This window comes from Salvelinus sp. IW2-2015, linkage group LG26 (genome assembly GCF_002910315.2).
Source record: "Salvelinus sp. IW2-2015 linkage group LG26, ASM291031v2, whole genome shotgun sequence".
In the NCBI taxonomy this organism is placed as follows: Eukaryota; Metazoa; Chordata; class Actinopteri; order Salmoniformes; family Salmonidae; genus Salvelinus; species Salvelinus sp. IW2-2015.
In genome coordinates, this window is record NC_036866.1 from 37,857,418 (window position 1) to 37,876,444 (window position 19,027).

A 19,027-nucleotide genomic window follows, 5' to 3' on the forward strand; every position below is an offset into this window, starting at 1 on the left:
CAGGGGCTGAAATATCATCGCACAATACCCTTGATGCCAAGAGGAACAACCCTGGAGCTTTGTAGGTGATAAGAATGGCCCTGGTGGAACATAGTCTTCTCCAGAACCATATCCAAAGGGTATAAGATGTTTTGCCATTAAAAGTGTGGACTGAACTGGCTACTTGAGTGCTGCTAGTTTCAGATCATTACTACCACTACCATTGTGRCCTTGAGCAAGGCACTTAACCGCGGCTAACCCTCTGCCTCTCCAAGACCAATTTACGTTCTAACCAAGTACTGTATCTATTCTTTATTCTAATCTATTCCCTCTCTGTCTCCCCAGGCGTTTGGCCAGGCCTACTCCAACCAGCGTAAAGTGGCGGAGGACGGCGAGAGCAACGAGGAGTCACTGCTGCAGGAGTCAGCGTCTAAGGAGGCCTACTACATGGGCCGGCTGCTGGAGTTGCAGACAGAGCTGAAGCTGAGCCGCTCGGTGGCGTCCAACGCGTCCAACGAGAGCGAGAGGCTCAACGCCGTGCTGCAGGAGCACAGCGAAGTAGTGACCTTTGACCGCTGGTGTCACTTACTCACACCTCAGACTAGTGTCAGGCTGTAGTACAGTTTGATCTGGAGCATGGTTTCACTTTTACACTGTGGGCTACTGTGAATCTACAGTATGATGTTCTGTACACAATGTAGCCTGTAGCCGGTACTGTAGTGTCCCACATTTAGATTTGTAGATTAACATGAGGTGCATCTTGCTTGTCTTCATTTATTCCCTGCTGATCTGTTTTATTGGTGGTGTTGTTTGTGTCAAATTCTGTGTTAGATACAGTAGCGATCACAGGGCCACTCTGAAGAGTGGATAGGGGTCATGCAGAGTGTTTGTGTGTGTGTGTGCATGTGCGTAAGCGTACATGCCTGTGTGTGTGCGTGGTGCATGCCTGTGTGTGTTGGTGTATGTGTGGGTGCGTACTTGCCTATGTGTGTGAGGGAGGGAGGGGGGGTTACGTGCGTGTCAGCAGAGGGGTTTGGGCCGGGGTCAGACGCTGCTGCGGCCACGACCCTATTGTGGAAGGCAAATCCTGTGCTAAGCTAGGGAATAAGAGAAATACCCTGAGCTCGGCACATGTGCGTCCCCAAGTGAGCCGGGCTGCTCTCCCATCACACAGCGCAGGGCAGACTGTACCCTCCCAGCCTGGGAGCCGCAGCACTTCATTCACTAGTTAGATTAGCTGCTCTACGCGCTGTTGGCAGGGACCGCTGGGGTCGCACAGTCAATGTTTGTTTCCGCTTCACTTGTCATGCCAAGCTTTCCAAAAATGTCACTCCAGTTAATGTGATTCAAATCTTTGTAAAATATCAATATAATTTGTCTCGGATGTATAAGATTATAAATAATTGAACCAATTAACAAAGTCTAAAACATATTGAAAGATTACATAGGCTATACATGTAATTGGGCCAGAAACCATTGGTACTGCCCTATGAAAAGCCTCCTAATGAATGAAAGGATATTCTGGCTGTTGCTCTTTAAAACGACCGGCCGCTCAGCCTCCCATTTTTACTGTGCCTAGTTTAATCAAGCCAATACACTGTCTCTGCCTCCTCTGACCAGGGCAGCCCTTGGCTCTTTGATGATCTGTTGGTTAGCCTGTTGCCTTGCTGTGTAGACCTCATTTGCCTGTGTGGCGCATATCAATTAGAAGCCTGTCTCTTTTTTTAAATGCGGGAGACAGATGCTGCAGCTACACAAGGGTCTTCATTTGTCTCTGACTGCGTCTAATCAGCTGCTTTCATGWTGATTCCAAACAGCTTCTGTAGCAGCAGTATTTGCATCTAGGAAAACCAATGGAATGCAGGGAYGAAAGTGTTTTTCTAGGCTTGGAGGCTAAAGGATAGAGACTAGGTTAATAGTAGGCTCTGTGTATTATACTGTTTGTAAATGAAATAAGGTCTGGCCTGTCGCTAGTTGTTAACCTGCATTGTTGAAATGAATCCTGGCCCTGATGTAGAATGGGCTACAGTGTTGTCCTTTACCATTGTGGCTGTGTTGTGCCGGTGTTTGACGGTGCTCTGGCCTTGACCTGACCCTGTGGTGGTGTGGAGGAGCCTCTGATAGACCCCAGCCTCTATAGGCCCTCGCTGGCAGATCATTGGCCAGTAATCCCCCTGGACTTAGTCCTTATGCCCTGCTTTGTGACGAATATGTAATGAGAAAACACTCCATTAGCAACCCTCAGGGGTCATATACAATAAACAGTAATGTCACAGAGTTTGTTTATTCGTTTTTCCCAAATGTATTTTTGCCATTCTACTGTCTTCTTCGTAAGTTGCCTCGAGGTAGCAAKAGGGGGAAGTGCTGCATCGCGATGAGTAGCAACGCTGTGCTACAATGCTGTAAAGTGTGTCTCGAGGTGGGTGGGTGTCTTCTGGAAGGAATAACAAGAGGAGATAAAGTGCTCTGATATCTAAGTGGTGTTCTTTTCTTCTTTTTGTGTGAATCTTGGCGTTGACATCCACATGAAAACGCGGAGCTTTCGCTGCTGAGGCTCATCTTCTCGACTCGCAACCGATTCCCCAGATTTATGACATTTTCGGGTCACTACTAGAATTTCTCCCACCTAATATATCATCTGATCCACCACAGCATGTTCAGATCTCTGTGGCTGCTGCCTCTGTTCTCTGCGATTGCCCCCCCCCAAAAAAATTATCTTGCCGCAAAGGAGAGTGCTGAATCTTAGCTTTTTACTCAAGGGGTGGGGGGGGGGATTTGTTTGACAGAGTCTCAGTCTGATTATCATCAACACATCAGAGGAGATACTGTGTGCGTGTGCGTGGCCTATTTAGATTTGGTGCATTAAAGAGAGACAAGAGGCCTGGTATCTGGACTGGACTTATAGATCCTGCAGAACAAAGGCATCTGTTGTTACTGAATCCAGGAGTTTCAGAACATGCAGCAAAGTGCCACTGATTCACATACTACTGTGCCAACACAGAGACAAAGTAGTGCTGACACATGCCAGACTGTTTTACTTCATGTTTCGACACATAGACGTTCATACTGTAGTTAACATACAGTAATTACGTCATGTTGTAACTACCCAGTAAAGATGCGCTAGTTTGGCGGCCAGCAGGGGATCTACACATAGTCAAACGATTCTATGTGATTTAAACATGTTTTGTGAATGATTATACAGTATGTACTTGATGTGTGGAACTGTTTGCAGATTAGGACCTGACTTTGCCTCACTTTCCTTCTCTCGCTCCTCTCTACTCCTAGAGTAATGAGATGCTGGAGTTGCAGCGGACCCGGATGAGGGAGGAGATCAGGGAGTGTAAATTCAGAGAGGCCCGTCTCCTACAGGACTACACCGAGCTGGAGGAGGAGAACATCACCCTGCAGAAACTAGTGTCCACACTCAAACAGAACCAGGTCAGCATCAACACCATTACTGTTATGGTTTAGTGCACACACAGCCACGCCTGTCTCTCAGCCATTAACGTTATTGTTTACCTCGCACAGTCATCAATACATCTTAAAAATGACTCATGAACAGTCATAGCAAATTATGTTACTCAAATGTTGAATCAGCTCATCCAAGTTCCTTATTGTCTGACCTTAAAGAGGCAATCTGCAGTTGCTACATCTTTTGGACATATAAATTAATGATATGTACCCATTGATTCTTGAAGAATATAACTTATAAATGCCCCATGAGCTTAGTTCAACTCTCTTACCCCATCAGAACCCAAATATAAACTTGTTTTACTACAATGTCTGTTAACAAAGTAAATAAAAACAAACACTATATAGCCTCAAAACATAGATAAAACTGTAATGTTGATATCATGGATGGTCAGTCATTGCATCCATAGCTCTGGCTATGAATTTGAGAGTGGTTACATATTCCTCAGCTTTTTACTGAAACGGGGGTGGGGATAACGATTGGTTAGTGTTTGATCTGCTGACTGTGGCTTTAAAACTACTAACAATGTATATGACTTATAATCCCTGTCATCCATCTGTCATTTCTGTCTGTGTGTCATCCATCTGTATCCTTTCTCTCTGTGTGTCATCTATCTGTGTCCTTTCTGTCTGTGTGTCATCCATCTGTGTCCTTTCTGTCTGTGTGTCATCTGTCTGTCCTTTCTCTCTGTGTGTCATCTATCTGTGTCCATTCTCTCTGTGTGTCATCCATCTGTGTCATTTCTGTCTGTGTGTCATCTATCTGTGTCCTTTCTCTCTGTGTGTCATCTATCTGTGTCCTTTCTGTCTGTGTGTTCTCTATCTGTGTCCTTTCTGTCTGTGTGTTCTCTACCTGTGTGTCCCTTTTCCTCCTGTCCTCTGTCTGTCCCCTGCTCCCCCTCTCCCCCAGGTGGAGTATGAGGGTCTGAAGCATGAGATCAAGGTTCTGGAGGAGGAGACGGTGCTGCTGAACAGCCAGCTGGAGGACGCTCTGCGTCTGAAGGACATCTCTCAGTCCCAGCTAGAGGAGGCCCTGGATGCCCTGAAGATCGAGAGGGAGCAGAAGAACAGCCTGAGGAAGGAGCTGGCCCACCACATCACCCTCAGCGACAGTGTATACGGGGCCGGAGCCCACCTGGCTCTCACCGCCACGGTCGACGGGCTCAAGTTCGCCACAGAAGAGGTCGGTAGTAATGGTACAGCCATGCCCAATGGCAACAATGGGAATGAGGATAGCAACAGCGACTGTAACGGCCACCTGGGACTGGTTAAGGTGAACGGCGACTACCGGCTGCCCAGGAAGGGGGAAGGGCTGCACGGTCCTGTGTCAGACCTCTTCAGCGAGCTCAACCTGTCTGAGATACAGAAACTCAAACAGCAGCTCCTTCAGGTGGGTCTCTAGTCTAGCTGAAACATAGTGGGTTCTTCTCACTACTATGTCTGAGTGATTGTTAGCCTGGTCCCAGATCTGTTTGTGCTGTCTTGCCACCTCTTATGGTCGTTGTCAGGTAAAAATGACCATAGGAGTTGGCCAGACAGCCCAAGCAGATCGTGCACCAGGCTGAGTGATTGTTGTGACACTACGTGAATGTCCTTGGGAGGTTGTACCTAGGTCTTTGTTGTTACCAGGGAGTCTTTTAATCTCTTCCATCTGACCACCTTCCTCATTTGCTCTGAGCAAATCAATGTGGTTTACTTAGAGAGACAAAACCAGCGATTTGGCCTGCACACCTAATGCGTTAGGGCATAGTTATCGACCCCCCCTGTCCGTAGCACATTTCATTAGGGAATGGGAGTGTCAGCCTTCAGATTAGACAACCGAACAACCTGCCTCTTTCATCACACTACTGCAGGCAGCAGCCAACCAATCACAAGGTTGTGACATTTTGAGAACAAGACAACAACAAAAAAAGCCTGTCAGATGTCGTCCATATTTTATTATCTAGCAGACCATAAGTCTGTGACCACGCTCCGTATGATTTACCAATGACTAGTTTCAGAGCTGTTTTGGTCTTTCTGAAGACTTCCATCTCAAGAGGGTCATTGGGGCTCATTTGGCAGATTTTGGGGACATGTAGGGATGTTGGCAGACAGGGGAGAGTAGAGCGGTGGCGTGGAGGAGTGTACGGCGTCTACCATGGGGAGGCCTGTCAGGGCGGTTAGTGTCAGACAGGGCAGCGGATCCTGAGGAGAGTGGAAGGCAGAGGGAGAAAGACGGGCTGCTGGGACAGAGCAGTACTACTACGCTCCTTACAGAGTCCCTCACAGGGAAAGGAGAGAACACAGAGGGACAACACACATATGCACAGGGAGGATACACAGGACAACACACACATACTGTACATACAGTACATACAGGTAACTGCCAAAATAAAGGAAACACTTGAGTAAATGAGAGATACAAGGTAGATTGAAAGCAGGTGCTTCCATACAGGTGTGGTTAATAAAGCAATTAACATCCCATCATGCTTAGGGTCATGTAGAAAAATGCCCAGTTGCCCATTATTTAGGCTACCATGGCTAGAAGAAGAGATCTCGGTGACTTTGAAAGAGGGGTCTCAAAGGAGCGTGTGTGTGCGTGCGTGCGTGTGTGTGTGTGCGTGCGTGCGTGCGTGCTCGTGTGCCTCTCAGTTAACATATCTCAACCCAGTTGAACACTTATGGGAGACTCTGGAGCGGCGCGTCAGACAGCGTTTTCCACCACCATCAACAAAACACTAAATGATGGAATTTCTTGTGGAAGAATGGTGTTGCATCCCTGCTATAGAGTTCTAGACACTATGAATCTATGCCAAAGTCCACACTTGTTTCTCTTGCTGAGGTCAATTGGGAAATGAATGATTTGTGGATACAACATGTATCACTAGAGGTTTGAATTGGTCTTCAAATGGATGTCCCCTCTTGGATTAATCAAGGTTCCATTAAGTCGCTGTAAACAACACCAGGCTCTTAATTGCTTTCAGGAGAGGGCGGTTTTAATTTGTCATCCTCACTGTGTTGTAATTTAGATCTGTTTCCATCAAGCATTACATTAGATTTACTCAATTTATCTCAGATAGCAGACATATAAAATACAATATAAACATTTGTCATAAAAGTATGGCATAAAAGTGGTTTGGATTTATTCCTTACAATATCCACTGAGATGCATGTGTTTTAGTCTACTGTACAGTCTATGGGTGAAAAATGAAAGATCTGATGGCTGATGCCATGAATGCTACAGATCAATGGATAAATTCTATGAATCGATTTACAGATTGTGCTTTGCCTGTGTTGTGATTTCTCTTTATCTCTGTCTGTAGAGTGTACATCCTACACACACACACAATAGTCCGACAGGGTTATTTATTGGACTAGCTAGTAGGTACTGTACTGCTGAACCCATTGACATGTGTTTCCCTGGGCCTCCTCCCATTGGGGATCAATAAGGTTTCAAAGCCTCAGCACCGGGTGGACCGGATGACTGACACACTCCCTCTGACCAAAAAGACATTAAACAGCACTTGAGTTCAATTACTGGAATCTCATGCAGGGGGGTTGTGCTTAATTTGTGACAAGCAAGCCGTGATACTTCACTGCCATATGCTTCAACAGCCTTGTACTTTACCTAGGAAGTGCAATGACATCAGTATTTCCGCGAATCTCTTTCAGTATACTGGACCTGACCGTTTATACACTATCATTCAGTGTTGTGAGTTTTTAGTTGACCGTACTGTTCCTGAACTTAGTGAAGCGCACTGTTAAGTGAACCTCAGAACTTTGTGTCTGTGGTAATGCTGGTGTGGTCCTCACCCTGCAGTATGTCCTTCCTGTCCTCTAGGTGGAGCGTGAGAAGTCCAGCCTCCTGATGAACCTGCAAGAGGCCCAAACCCAGCTGCAGCACACGCAGGGTGCCCTGACCGAGCAGCACGAGTGTGTCCACCGCCTAACCGAGCGCGTCAACGCTATGAAGCGCCTCCACAGTGACAAGGAGATGGCCGACGCCCAGGAGTCCAAGACGCACGACGGGTTGCCCGGTCYCCACGACTACGTGGTGAACATCCACGGGATGGAGATTCTGGAGTGTAAGTACAAGGTGGCGGTAACCGAGGTGATCGACCTAAAGGCGGAGCTAAAAGCTCTGAAGGAGAAATCTAACCATTGTGTGGAGGGCCAGGGGAAGGAGTGGAGCAGCAGCGATGGGAAGGTCCAAGCTCTGGACGAGCAGGTCAACCGGCTGGAGCAGAGCTGCCGCGAGGCCCGCGATAAGGTGGCGCATTTGGAGGCGGAACTACAGACGGCGACGGGCGTGGCCACGGAGAGCCACGGCATGCTGAACACGGCGCAGGATGAGCTGGTGACATTCAGCGAGGAGCTGGCCCAGCTCTACCACCACGTGTGTCTCTGCAACAATGAGACGCCCAACCGCGTCATGCTGGACTACTACCGCCAGAGCCGTAACACCCGCAGCGGCAGCCTCAAGGGCTCCGAGGACCCCCGGGCACTACTCTCCCCCCGCCTGGCTAGACGCCTCGCCGCRYTSAACGCKGMGRTCTCKGAGGCCCCKRGGAGCCCCATYGACTCGCCCTCCAAAGAKCCCCCCAGTGGGGACAACGGGGCAACAGGGAGGGAGTCCCCAGCACCAGGCAGRCAGGGGAYCCCKACCCGCASCCRCATMGGCTCCCCGGTCATCAACYGCWCCAACGGCRCTKCCTCCTCCTCRRCCGTSCCTCCCGAGGCYWGRGGAGARCTGCGTAAGGAGCCSATGAACATCTACAACCTGAACYCCATCATCAGGGACCAGATCAAACACCTGCAGAGGGCCGTGGACCGCTCCCTCCAGCTGTCTCGACAGAGGGCAGCCGCCCGGGAGCTGGCCCCCTTGTTCGACAAGGACAAGGAGGCCTGCATGAAGCGAGATCCTCAAGCTCAAGTCCCTCCTCAGCACCAAGAGGGAGCAGATTGCCACGCTCAGGCTGGTGCTCAAAGCCAACAAAACAGGTGAGAAGAGCAGAGAACTGAGTACCTAGCCTAGTTCCAGATTTGTTTTTGCTGTCTCGCCAATGACCGTAGGATGTGCGACAGCACAAACAGATCTGGACTAGGCAGGCTGAGTACCTGGGAAAGTCATCACACTGTTCTCAGCATTATCCAACAGGTTTGATCAGTTTCCTTTGCAAAGTGCATTACATTTGCCCTTTTTTTTGTTGGAGATATAAAGTGGCTAATATACACTGTTATAATCTGATAACATGAAAGGAACTACACAATTAACCCTAACCCACTCTCTATTCCAGACTGCAGAGGGGGCGCTGGCTAATCTAAAGAGCAAGTATGAGAATGAGAAGTGCATGGTGACAGAGACCATGATGAAGCTGAGGAACGAGCTGAAGGCTCTGAAGGAGGACGCCGCCACCTTCTCCTCTCTCAGGGCCATGTTCGCCACCAGGTGAGTGGCATTCTGGGATCTCATGCAGCCAATTACAACACCGAGTGTAAGACTGTGCAAAGACGATGAGTTGGACCTCTGGTAAATCTCACTGTTTGAGAGTGTAGTCCCCGGCTTACACAAGTGTTGTGTCCCTCCTCTCTCTCTCCTCTCTCTCTCTCTCTCTCTCTCTCTCTCTCTCTCTCCTAGGTGTGATGAGTATGTGACTCAGCTGGATGAAGATGCAGAGACAGCTGTCGCGGCGGAGGATGAGAAGAAGACCCTGAACTCCCTGCTCCGGATGGCCATCCAACAGAAGCTGGCCCTGACCCAACGCCTGGAGGACCTGGAGTTTGACCACGAGCAGACCCGGGGCCGCGGCGCCAAGGTGCCCAAGATCAAGAGCAGCCCGCACAAAGTAAGTCGACGAGCCGCCCTCACAGCTCCCCCCAGCCCCACCATGATACACAGCCCTTCTTCCACCTGCTCCCACACCTTCAACACCTCCCTGACCCTCTGCAGCCCTCCCTCCCTGGAGCTGCCCCAGTCCTCCAATCCCTGGTCGGCCTCAGACGGAGGCACTTCCCAGACCTCATCCCTGGTCTCCTCTCTGCCTCCCCTGGGTCACCCCCAGTGGTCCCTGGGCACTCAGACCTTCATCATTGACCCAGAGTCGCTGAGTTTAGAGTGCTGTCGACTCGTTAACAGTCGAGACTCCAGTCCGCACTCTCCTAGCTCCGCCCCCGTGTCTCCCTACCGCTCACCCATTCCCAAGACTTGGCAACACTTGTCGCCGGGGTCGGTGAGAACTCGTACCCAAAAAGACGCTCCTCGCCCCTCTGCTCTGGTCACATCTCCCAGCAACCCAGTCCCTCACGCCTACAGTTCCAAGATGCCCTAGCCCTAGTCCAAGTGGGTGGGTGGGACACAGAGAGGAGGACAGACTGGTTTCCTGTTTCCAGTGTCTGGCTTGACCTATGACTATGCAGTACTGTGACATTCTTCTCAGGAATTGGCTATGAGAAGGAGCTCAACACAGCTTGTTCCATCTGCAGACAATACTCAAGTCTGTTTATAGTTTTGGGCTCATTTCTGTAAATGAAGGGATTTAGGGAAGAAATGAAATATATGTTAGAAATATACCAGTAAATGTGACATTTTTATGACAAATAAAGTTGAGTTTTAGTAACTTTTCTGAGGATTTGTTATGCATAATGAGCTAAGATGGAGTGAAGGATACTTCTACATTTTGGAGATATTTAATTCCGTATAACATAAGTTTTTATTTCCTCTCTTGGCACATAAACTGTAAGCTTTTAGAGTAGAAGTGAAGTGCTGTAGCCTAGTCCTCATATCATACAACCTAATTATTGTCCACTATTTTCCATTGTTAGGCAATTGAATTCCCCTGTTGTTGTCATTGCCTATGTTAATTATTCACTTTGTATAATCAAAGTCTGTTTGTCGTCAATATACGCATTGCTTTTTCCAACCATCCATAAACTGTGCACAGAGCTACACTGTGACTCTGTTCTGTGGGTCTCATTGAGCGCCACCCAGTGGATGATTGACACAGTTGACACACAGACACTAATATCCATTGGAATTCCTCAGTCTATACCAGGGATGGGCAATGCAGACCCGCAAGCAACTCGGGCCCCCGCCCCCATCAAAGTTGCTCATCTCTGGTCTATCTATCCCTATGAATGTTTGGCACAGAAAATATAACACCTTGTTGAAATCTCAGGGAATCTTTGCCTGTATAGCAGAGAAAGGCACCGTATCTATTTCTCTACGATAGGCTTCTTTACTATGTAGGCTGCCTTACAGTACCTCTCTGACACAGTCTATAAATGAAACAATTTTGATGACTCTGCAAATCATATTATAATTCAGGTCATCAAAATAGATGCGGTAAAGAGGTCAATGGAACGTGACCAAAACAATGGAATTGCCATGGGAAACGCGTGGGGAAAGATCCAGGGGTTCTCCTCATTGTATTTCACACTATGTTGAGGTAAAAATCTGAGTATAATGTTTGTATGGATGTCAACCCCAACACATGTCATCGTTACCAATCAACTGCGTTACAGTTAAAAACAGCGTTGACTGCCATCAACGATTTCTGTATGATAGCTACATGTATGCTACTAGCTCTTACAAACGGGAGTTAGCATTTAGCAGTCACTTCTTCTAAACCTGAAGAGGGACAACTTCTACATGTTATGCAGATATATCCAAATATATCCAAATTGGACTTAAGTAACCACATTGTGGGCTGTTACAATACATAAATCATGACGGATTTGACGAATATCCACTTTGTTAAATCAGATTTGTTGAATGTGGGCCAATCTGGTCAACATTGACTCCTTTACCACGTCTATGATTTTAAGGAATCATTCTAGTTTGATTAACATGTTCAAGCCATGATAATAACATGAATCTTGAATTGTCATCAAATCTGGAGCAAAAAGCATTTGACAGAAGTCCCTTCCACAAGTCTACAGCCCTATTCAGTGCCACAATCAATTGCCCCTTCTCTACACTATAATATGTACAGCATACTATAGCTTGACTTTATTGTGTCCTTAGAGTCTATTATTAATATAGAAAACCAAGTGTGTGTGTGTGGGGGGGGYGAGAGAAACTGACTGATTGATCTATGATGCTTTTTCTGTCAATGTTGATAGCTTTTTGTTGTGGCATGCATGTGACTTTGATCAGTCAGATCCAAGAGGAAGTATATACATAGTTTATATGCAGATATACCATTCAGAGCAGCATGGAAACCAGTGTGACCTCCTCTCTGTGACACTCTAACCACCTACCCAGACCTACCACGCTGATAATGCACCCTGAAAATATCACCCTGAAAATATCACCCTGAAAATAACACCCTGAAAATAACACCCTGGAAATAACACCCTGAAAATAAAAGCAGTTCAAAGCAACCCTATGCACATGCCATGTAGTGCCAGCAGATGGCAGTGTCTTAAGAATTCCCAATGAGTCATTCCTGTCAAATGCTGTTTGGCCCTCATGTCCCTACCTTGGATAACAAGTTAAATTACACTGACCTCTCTGTGGTTATTAGCTTTTGGCTCCTACAGTGGTCAAATGTTTTTATAGACACAATCTGAGGTGAAGAATGTCCATGTACATTCAGGTCCAATCCCTATAGGATAACATGGGTTGCACTTTGACTCTATAAAATAGAAACCCAAGACTGCAGGGTCATTCATTCATTAATGTGTTACAATTGTGTATGACATTATCACTTATCTGATCTAAAAATGCTGCTTCGTTTTTAGCCCATAGGCTTACATGAGCAGCAGTTAATTGCTCAGTGTGACAGTCGCCATTAGGTTTTTGTTTGTTTGTATGTCTCTTTTTGGTGCAGCACAGAAAAATACAGTACTGGATTTGAAACTGTGCGTAAATGTTCTATGTGTGTCTGTGTTTTTCCTTCCTCCTGGAAGGCTGGACAGAGGAATGCCTTGTAGGTTGGGTCAGATGAGGATGGTTTTGAATAACGAGCAGTCTTTCAGTGATACACAAGTACTTTATTGGCCTTGGAATATGAACAGAGAGCTCTCTTTCTCCCTCTATCTCTCTCTCTCTCTCTCTCTCTCTCTCTCTCTCTCTCTCTCTCTCTCTCTCTCTCTCTCTCTCTCTCTCTCTCTCTCATAGAAACATAAACAACTTCTCTCACACAATATTAACTAATGTGGTATGTCAGACTGTAGAAAGCATTTATCATTTACTTTCTAGGCAAATAAATCATAAGAAAAAACTTAAGAGTGCGTAGATTGTATTAACTCAAATGAACTGTATTACAGTAAGATATTAACTTACAGAATGTGATATTCCAGTAAAATGAAAGTGATTACAAGCATGACTACTAAAAGCATAATTACTACAATGCCATTATGCTCTAATGTTATACTCCGAAAGAGCAAAAGGTTTCACAACTGACATCCTCTCCTCGGACATGTTGAGTTATTACATGATGAGGCCAGTGTGTCTCTCTGTCCCTGACAGGTCTTTCCTCCTGTCTTGTGCACCCATGTCTTTGTCTGACCCACTAACCCTGACTGTCACCACTCTGTATATCTGTCTAATTTATCAGTTTCTTGTAGATTGTCAGCAGCCTGCTTCCTCTGCCTCAGTATCGCCACTCTCCCCACAACTAAGGAGAGTCTCCCTAGTCCGCAGGTAACGTCCTAGAGGCCTGAGCTCTACGTCTCCTCCTGTCTCTTTCCACTTCTCACACTCCTTGTGACTTGGGCCTGCAGGATACACACAGCATGCTCCGCACGGCTGGTTCTTAAGCCACAGATATTAATTCATACTCACACTACTATACTGTACTTGTTTTATCAGACACATTACATAACAGGCATCTAGTCACACACACAGAAGCCTGAGCTTAAGAAACTCATTAAGGCGTGAAGACTTGTGTATTTTAACTCTGACTCACAGCACATAGAGTAAAAGGGTGAGGCGTTGGTATTTATGACACAGCTACACGGAAACTGTATTGTTTAGGATAAGGGCTATAATTAGTGTTAGCACATGCATTGGTTTGGCATGAAACCTTTGTCACCAGTAATACTCTGCTTCATCTACTTAATGCAGATCATCTACTTCTACTTTGATCAATTTCCTACAGAACTAACTCAGTTCATCTCACTACAATCCCCAACCAGCCCCCTACAACCCACCCATAAAGTAGATCTCATTGCCTCTGAATCATCCCTACAGGCAAATAGGTAACTGATGTCCTGTCTACTATTCCTTCTCTTGGTCATAGTGTTGTTTAAACTCTCCTCCCAAAATATTTGAATGTGCTTCCCCTCTCCTGAAATTTGAACAATTTCCATCTCTGTTGTTTTTGGGAACAGTTTTGTCCCTCCCATTTGTTTCTTTGTTAATTTCTGAGCACTTTATAGCACCAGTGGCATACATGTCCTTTTTACTTTTTTCCCTGTTCTCCACTCCTCTCTTGCTCTTTTCTCTTCTCCCTCCCGTCTTCCTTGCAGTCCGAGTCCTAACATTGTGACGGCCCTCCAGGAGGACCATACACCACCCTTCTCCAGCAGGTTCCCCTCAATGGCCCAGCAGCCTCACCCCCAAGGCCCCTAGGACTCGAGCACCCACACCCATGGACCCGGCCCTCACGGACGCACACAGAACTAAGGACACCTGTCTCCCATCTCCCTCAACTTGGCACCCCATCCTGGTGCCTAGTCTTTGTGTCCCCTCAGCAAGCCCCTCCTCCACAGACCACACTTTCTCCKGGTTGGTGAGGGTACAGAGCAAGTTCGGGATGCACTACTCCTCATTGGCTGGGCTGGAATAACATCACATCCTGTCCACGAGAGAGACTGGAGGACCGGACAGCAGTGCAAACACCAGAGTGACAAATTGACTTAAACAATGTCCTGTATCTATATGATTATTTATTATCTATTTAGCTAACTTATCTATTTACCTGGTTATTTATTGATTTGTGTTTGTWCATCCATTTATTCATTTGAATTTGCATGTGATATCATCTGATTGTTTGTTGGTCATTCTTTGAAAATGGAATTCAAGATGTGTATTATTGCTGTGGTACTTGGACTTAAATAATGAGGATTGATTTAGCTCACATTATTAAACTATGGCTGTTATGTCCTTATTGCAATCTTTAAAAAAAGAAAAAATCGATAGAACAAAAACCTCTTTCCCAATTGAATATAACAAGGTTTTGGATGGTCTATATCCTACAAGTGTAGCCAAAAATGTTCCGTCAATAACAACGTTTCCTTTTGGTGACGTGAAAGGCTTACGAACTTGCCTAACAGACTAGACAGAATATAAGATGTAAAAGCATCTGTTTGTAAGCATAATCTCTACATGTGTAAGTGGTTCTGTCTTTTCTACATGGTCATGTTAAAGTACACATTGAATTTGACATCAATGCGGAAAGACTAATTGAATGGAAGTGATATTGCGTTACAAGGATAATGTTTGATGAGATGGGCGTTTTTGATTTCAACGACCAATCTAACGTAACTACACTTAAGATGCTTGTTTTTATACAACTTCTTTGCAAGGCATAAAGATTATATTTTTTACTTAAGTTTATTTATTTTTTACTGCTGTTTCTGCTGAGGTGATTGGTTATGTTTGTCATGTAGTTGAGATCGTACTTGACATAGAGACTCGAGACTAAGGTAGGAGATGAGGAAGTGAGGTCTAGGTCTGTAGGCCTGGATGTGGCCTTTTGAATTGCACAGGTTGACTTGACTTGACCATGACATGTGTGACATGACACCCCTCGGTTTAGTTTTTACACAGTTCAGATAACACATTGCCCCAGTAGTACCATGTTTCTGTCGAAGGACATTCGAATTGTCTCGTCTTAAGCTTCATGTTGTTTATGTATAAGGGATCGCTTGTTTCACTCTGTCTAACCCAAAATAAATGACAGTAATCAAATCGCATGCTGGGGCATTTTAACGGGGTTATGGACTAAATCGGTTCAAACAAAAGGTTAACTACTCCAAACATCCTTCTGTACAAGAACAATTAGGACTATCCACTGAAGCAATAACACTGGACATGACTTCGTTTATATTTGGTTGGATGCTCTGTCAGATCCAATGACTGTGGTGAGATCTCTGTCCAGGCATCTCTCTTCCTGTTAACAGAGCCATAAATATCTATACTCTGCCGGATGTAATAACATCACACTAACCAGCTGAATGAAAACAGGGATAAATCCCAAAGGCTTCCAGGATATCGGGTGTATTTTGTGAGTCATCCCTACACCTTCAGATCAATTTGCATTGAGGTTTGGTGATCTGGCGAAACAGACATTTCTTTCCTTTGTTGGAGCATTAATTCAAGGTGAGCCTAGAACCAAACTGTCTGATCATGTTGATGATGTTATCTACCTAATGCTGCATGATTCATTTACCTGATTCACATTATCTCTCTCTCTCGCTCTCTTTTAAATCAATTAATGATTATGTCTTATGTTTGACTAATCAGGTTTATTGAGGGGCAATCTGAACATCTAGTTACTTATGGATGTGAGCCAGAGGCATTGAGACAGATTTTTCTTTCAGTTCTACATTAATTGAATCACAACATATGGGTGGATTCTGGTATTCTGGTAAGCTGTGTATAGTAGCCATAAAGGACAATCACCCTTAGAATCCACACAATAAGTACAGGTGAAAGCATGTTAAATCACAGTGGAGAATGGGTATGCTACTTCTGTACTGTATACATGTTTACATTGATTTAATCTCTGTCTATGTTTGTGGAATCACTTGTTTTTATTCTAAAACCTTCGGTGGAACAGTAGAGTATGAAAAAGATGTGTGAGGTCCAAAGCTAGTCTAGTCTTGACTGGTGTCAATCTATGGAGAAACATTTACCCTACTGCCTTGGCTCTCTGCACAGGTTAACTTTATCAGTGGAAGATTGTGATACAGAGGGCAGTGTTAGAAGCCGGTAACATGCCCCCCCCCCCCCCAAACAAAGTTGAGGAACTTTTCTTTTTAAAAGGCATCCGCTGCTTGGAACGTGAAGCCAAGAATACTTGCTAGCTACAGAATTACTTGCACAATCACTGTCTTAGTCTTCATGATAGGGTCAGCAAGTTAGCAATGTGCCAGCAATCAAGAAGAGAGAAAAAATAGTTTTGTTCAAAGGAGAGCAAAGGACTGTAAGTAAAGTTCTTGGTAACTGCACGCACACCACCCCTGGAAAACTAGCTGGCAAATTTGAGTTGTTTCAGCTTAGTTGTCTTTAACTTCATCACAGTGATTATGGGTCATAAAGGAGTGTTCCATATCTTAAGACATTGTATGGTGCTATTATGATCATAGCAGGAGAGTGACAGCCATGGACAGACAGACAGGCAGAGAGGGAAAGAGAAGGAGAGGCAACAAACCAACAGGTAAGATAGTGTGAAGTTCCTCTCCAAGCCAGTAGAGCTTCTAGATTGATGATCTGTCATAGTGTGAATGAATCTCAATTATCTTATATGATTGATGAAATGATAGCATCTTAAGTCTAGAGGGTGTATTGCATGTGTTAYCTTTATGCAGGTGAGAGGCAGCCGTGATGATGTTTTATTTMTGATAATTGTGTAGAGTGGCGATTGATTCATTTAAGTTTGACCTTTCACGCCAACCTTTTTTTTGTATTATGCTGGTTATTATTACAGTATAATAACTGTATTATAAGTTGAACATATTACATTAAGTTTCAAACCATACAGTATGTAGAGCAGCAGTAGTAACAACCTGACATAGGGGAAGTGAGAAAAATACTAGGAAATGAATCATACAGTAGCCGAGAAAGAGTACAAAATGGTTGTTTAATTTAACAGTCACACCGGTATTCAGTACAGTATGAATGGCCATGGCCATGACTGGTTGGACTGTACTATGACTGGTTGGACTGTACCAGAGTAAGTGCTCTCTGCAAGACCCCCCTTGGCCTTGTAAATTTGCCCATTTCTAAGTTAAGATCTTTCAAAAGTTACTAGAAGTGAGCATTTAAAAAAAAATAATAATAATTACGAGGGCATGCCCCTATAGCAAAATGTGTCCCCCCCAATGTCAGTCGCTCCTACGCCCCTGATGGAGTGCCCTGGAATCTTAACTGAGGTTTAGAAACCCTAATCAATTAAGAAAAAGGGACAGAAAGACAGCAATATACTGTATTGGGTTGTCTTGTTAATATTTCTTACTGCGCTTAAAACAGTGTAACATCTGTTTCAATAGAAAATAAAACAACTGTCTTGGACTGAAATGGGACGTTTGTGCTTCGCTGAGTCTTTTTTTTTCTCAATTATGATAATGATAACCTCCTTCTCATAACAGTTTGCATGTCTTTGAAAATGTCACCCTGTCATTATGGCTGTTTATTAGGCTACAATCAGTAACACAACCCTGCCCGTCTTCATTATACAGTAGATTGTATGCAAAACACCTTCCAGGTTCTGTGCTCCATTTTTTAAATACCCGCCCAAAGCTACAATATTTTCATATTGCAATATTGATCCCTTTTAAGTGACATTATTCTGGTTCCCTTTCTAAAGGGTATGGGGGAGAGATGGTTCCTCCAATGAGAGCAACAGTGAAACAGGGCGGGGTTTGAAACAATTGCTCCAACTCCAAGYTGATTGTACAGAGAGGGATAAGAGATAAGCGGACCGGATGATGATGTTGACCCAGAAAGGCAGAGCAGAGCGCACGCATCYCTCAATAAATTTGGACCTGGGTTAACAGTAGCATTTATTGTGTATCCGGGAAAATAAACCTGCCACGTGACTTTTCAAAACGTTTTTTTGTTTCATTTAGCCATGAATGATAAATAGGATTTAGGAGTTCTTTGACATGGAATGGAATTTTTCTGTAATATGTTGACTGTCAGTTGCACATTTAAATGCGTGATTAATGTTACCGAAAGAGCTGCTCGCTCTGTGAATCTTTTCGATGTTGGAAAGGTCATCGGAGGATAAGGGTATGGACGACTTCAGACGGGTCGCATTCCGAAGGAAGTCCCGAACTTTAGACAAGTCGGACATGGAGCCCAAGAAATGGAGCCCAGCGATTTCAGGTGAGTGACTACSGAACCGGTGGCAGTGCGTAGGTGGTGTAAAGGCTGTCACGCAAGGGGACAAAAACTCAGGCCTTAGGTTTGGGTGCAGACAGTGTGGATTGTAATATTTTGTGTAACATGTAATAATGTGTATATAACACTATAATATTGTCCTGATATTGTGGTGAGGTCTCCTATAATGGCTATTCCATGGTGATCACTTTTTACTGTTGTGCATGTGCACATAGCAACTAAAATAGATTGTGTTGCCTGGCTTCACAGTCCTGACTACTGTAACAATCATATCTTGTTAGTTGTATTTAGGGACAGATCGAAATTTACTGGGGGGGAGGGGTTGTTCAAAATAGGGGAGGGTTGTCATTCTTTTTTTTTCTCTCTCAGCGGGGAGGGTTTTGGGGTTTTTGAGGGGCATAGGGGAGGGTACTGTGTTTTTCCCTGCTAGTTTTCCCTATGGCTTGACTTAATGGCTTGACTTACTTTTGATATTACCCTAATAAAGTTTAGAAACGTTTCTGAAGGTTTGGTGTGGCTATTATT

The 19,027-nt window shown here is 45.0% G+C and overlaps 2 protein-coding genes across 2 annotated transcripts in view; both read left to right on the plus strand.

Annotated features, from left to right (window-relative positions):
* The window catches only part of bicd1a (bicaudal D homolog 1a), an 85,299-nt gene extending 74,987 nt beyond the window's left edge, over positions 1–10,312 (plus strand). Inside the window, 7 exon segments of the mRNA XM_023971638.2 lie at positions 325–537; positions 3,265–3,417; positions 4,361–4,840; positions 7,271–8,344; positions 8,346–8,426; positions 8,724–8,878; positions 9,068–10,312. Coding sequence (XP_023827406.1) covers positions 325–537; positions 3,265–3,417; positions 4,361–4,840; positions 7,271–8,344; positions 8,346–8,426; positions 8,724–8,878; positions 9,068–9,758 — 2,847 coding nt within the window. The 3' untranslated portion in view covers positions 9,759–10,312.
* A 7,764-nt stretch (positions 10,313–18,076) lies between these two features.
* fgd4a (FYVE, RhoGEF and PH domain containing 4a) overlaps positions 18,077–19,027 on the plus strand; it is a 109,849-nt gene continuing 108,898 nt past the window's right edge. Inside the window, exon 1 of the mRNA XM_023971295.2 lies at positions 18,077–18,487. Within this exon, the coding sequence (XP_023827063.1) occupies positions 18,364–18,487 (124 nt within the window). The 5' untranslated portion in view covers positions 18,077–18,363. The remainder of the gene's footprint in view (positions 18,488–19,027) is intronic.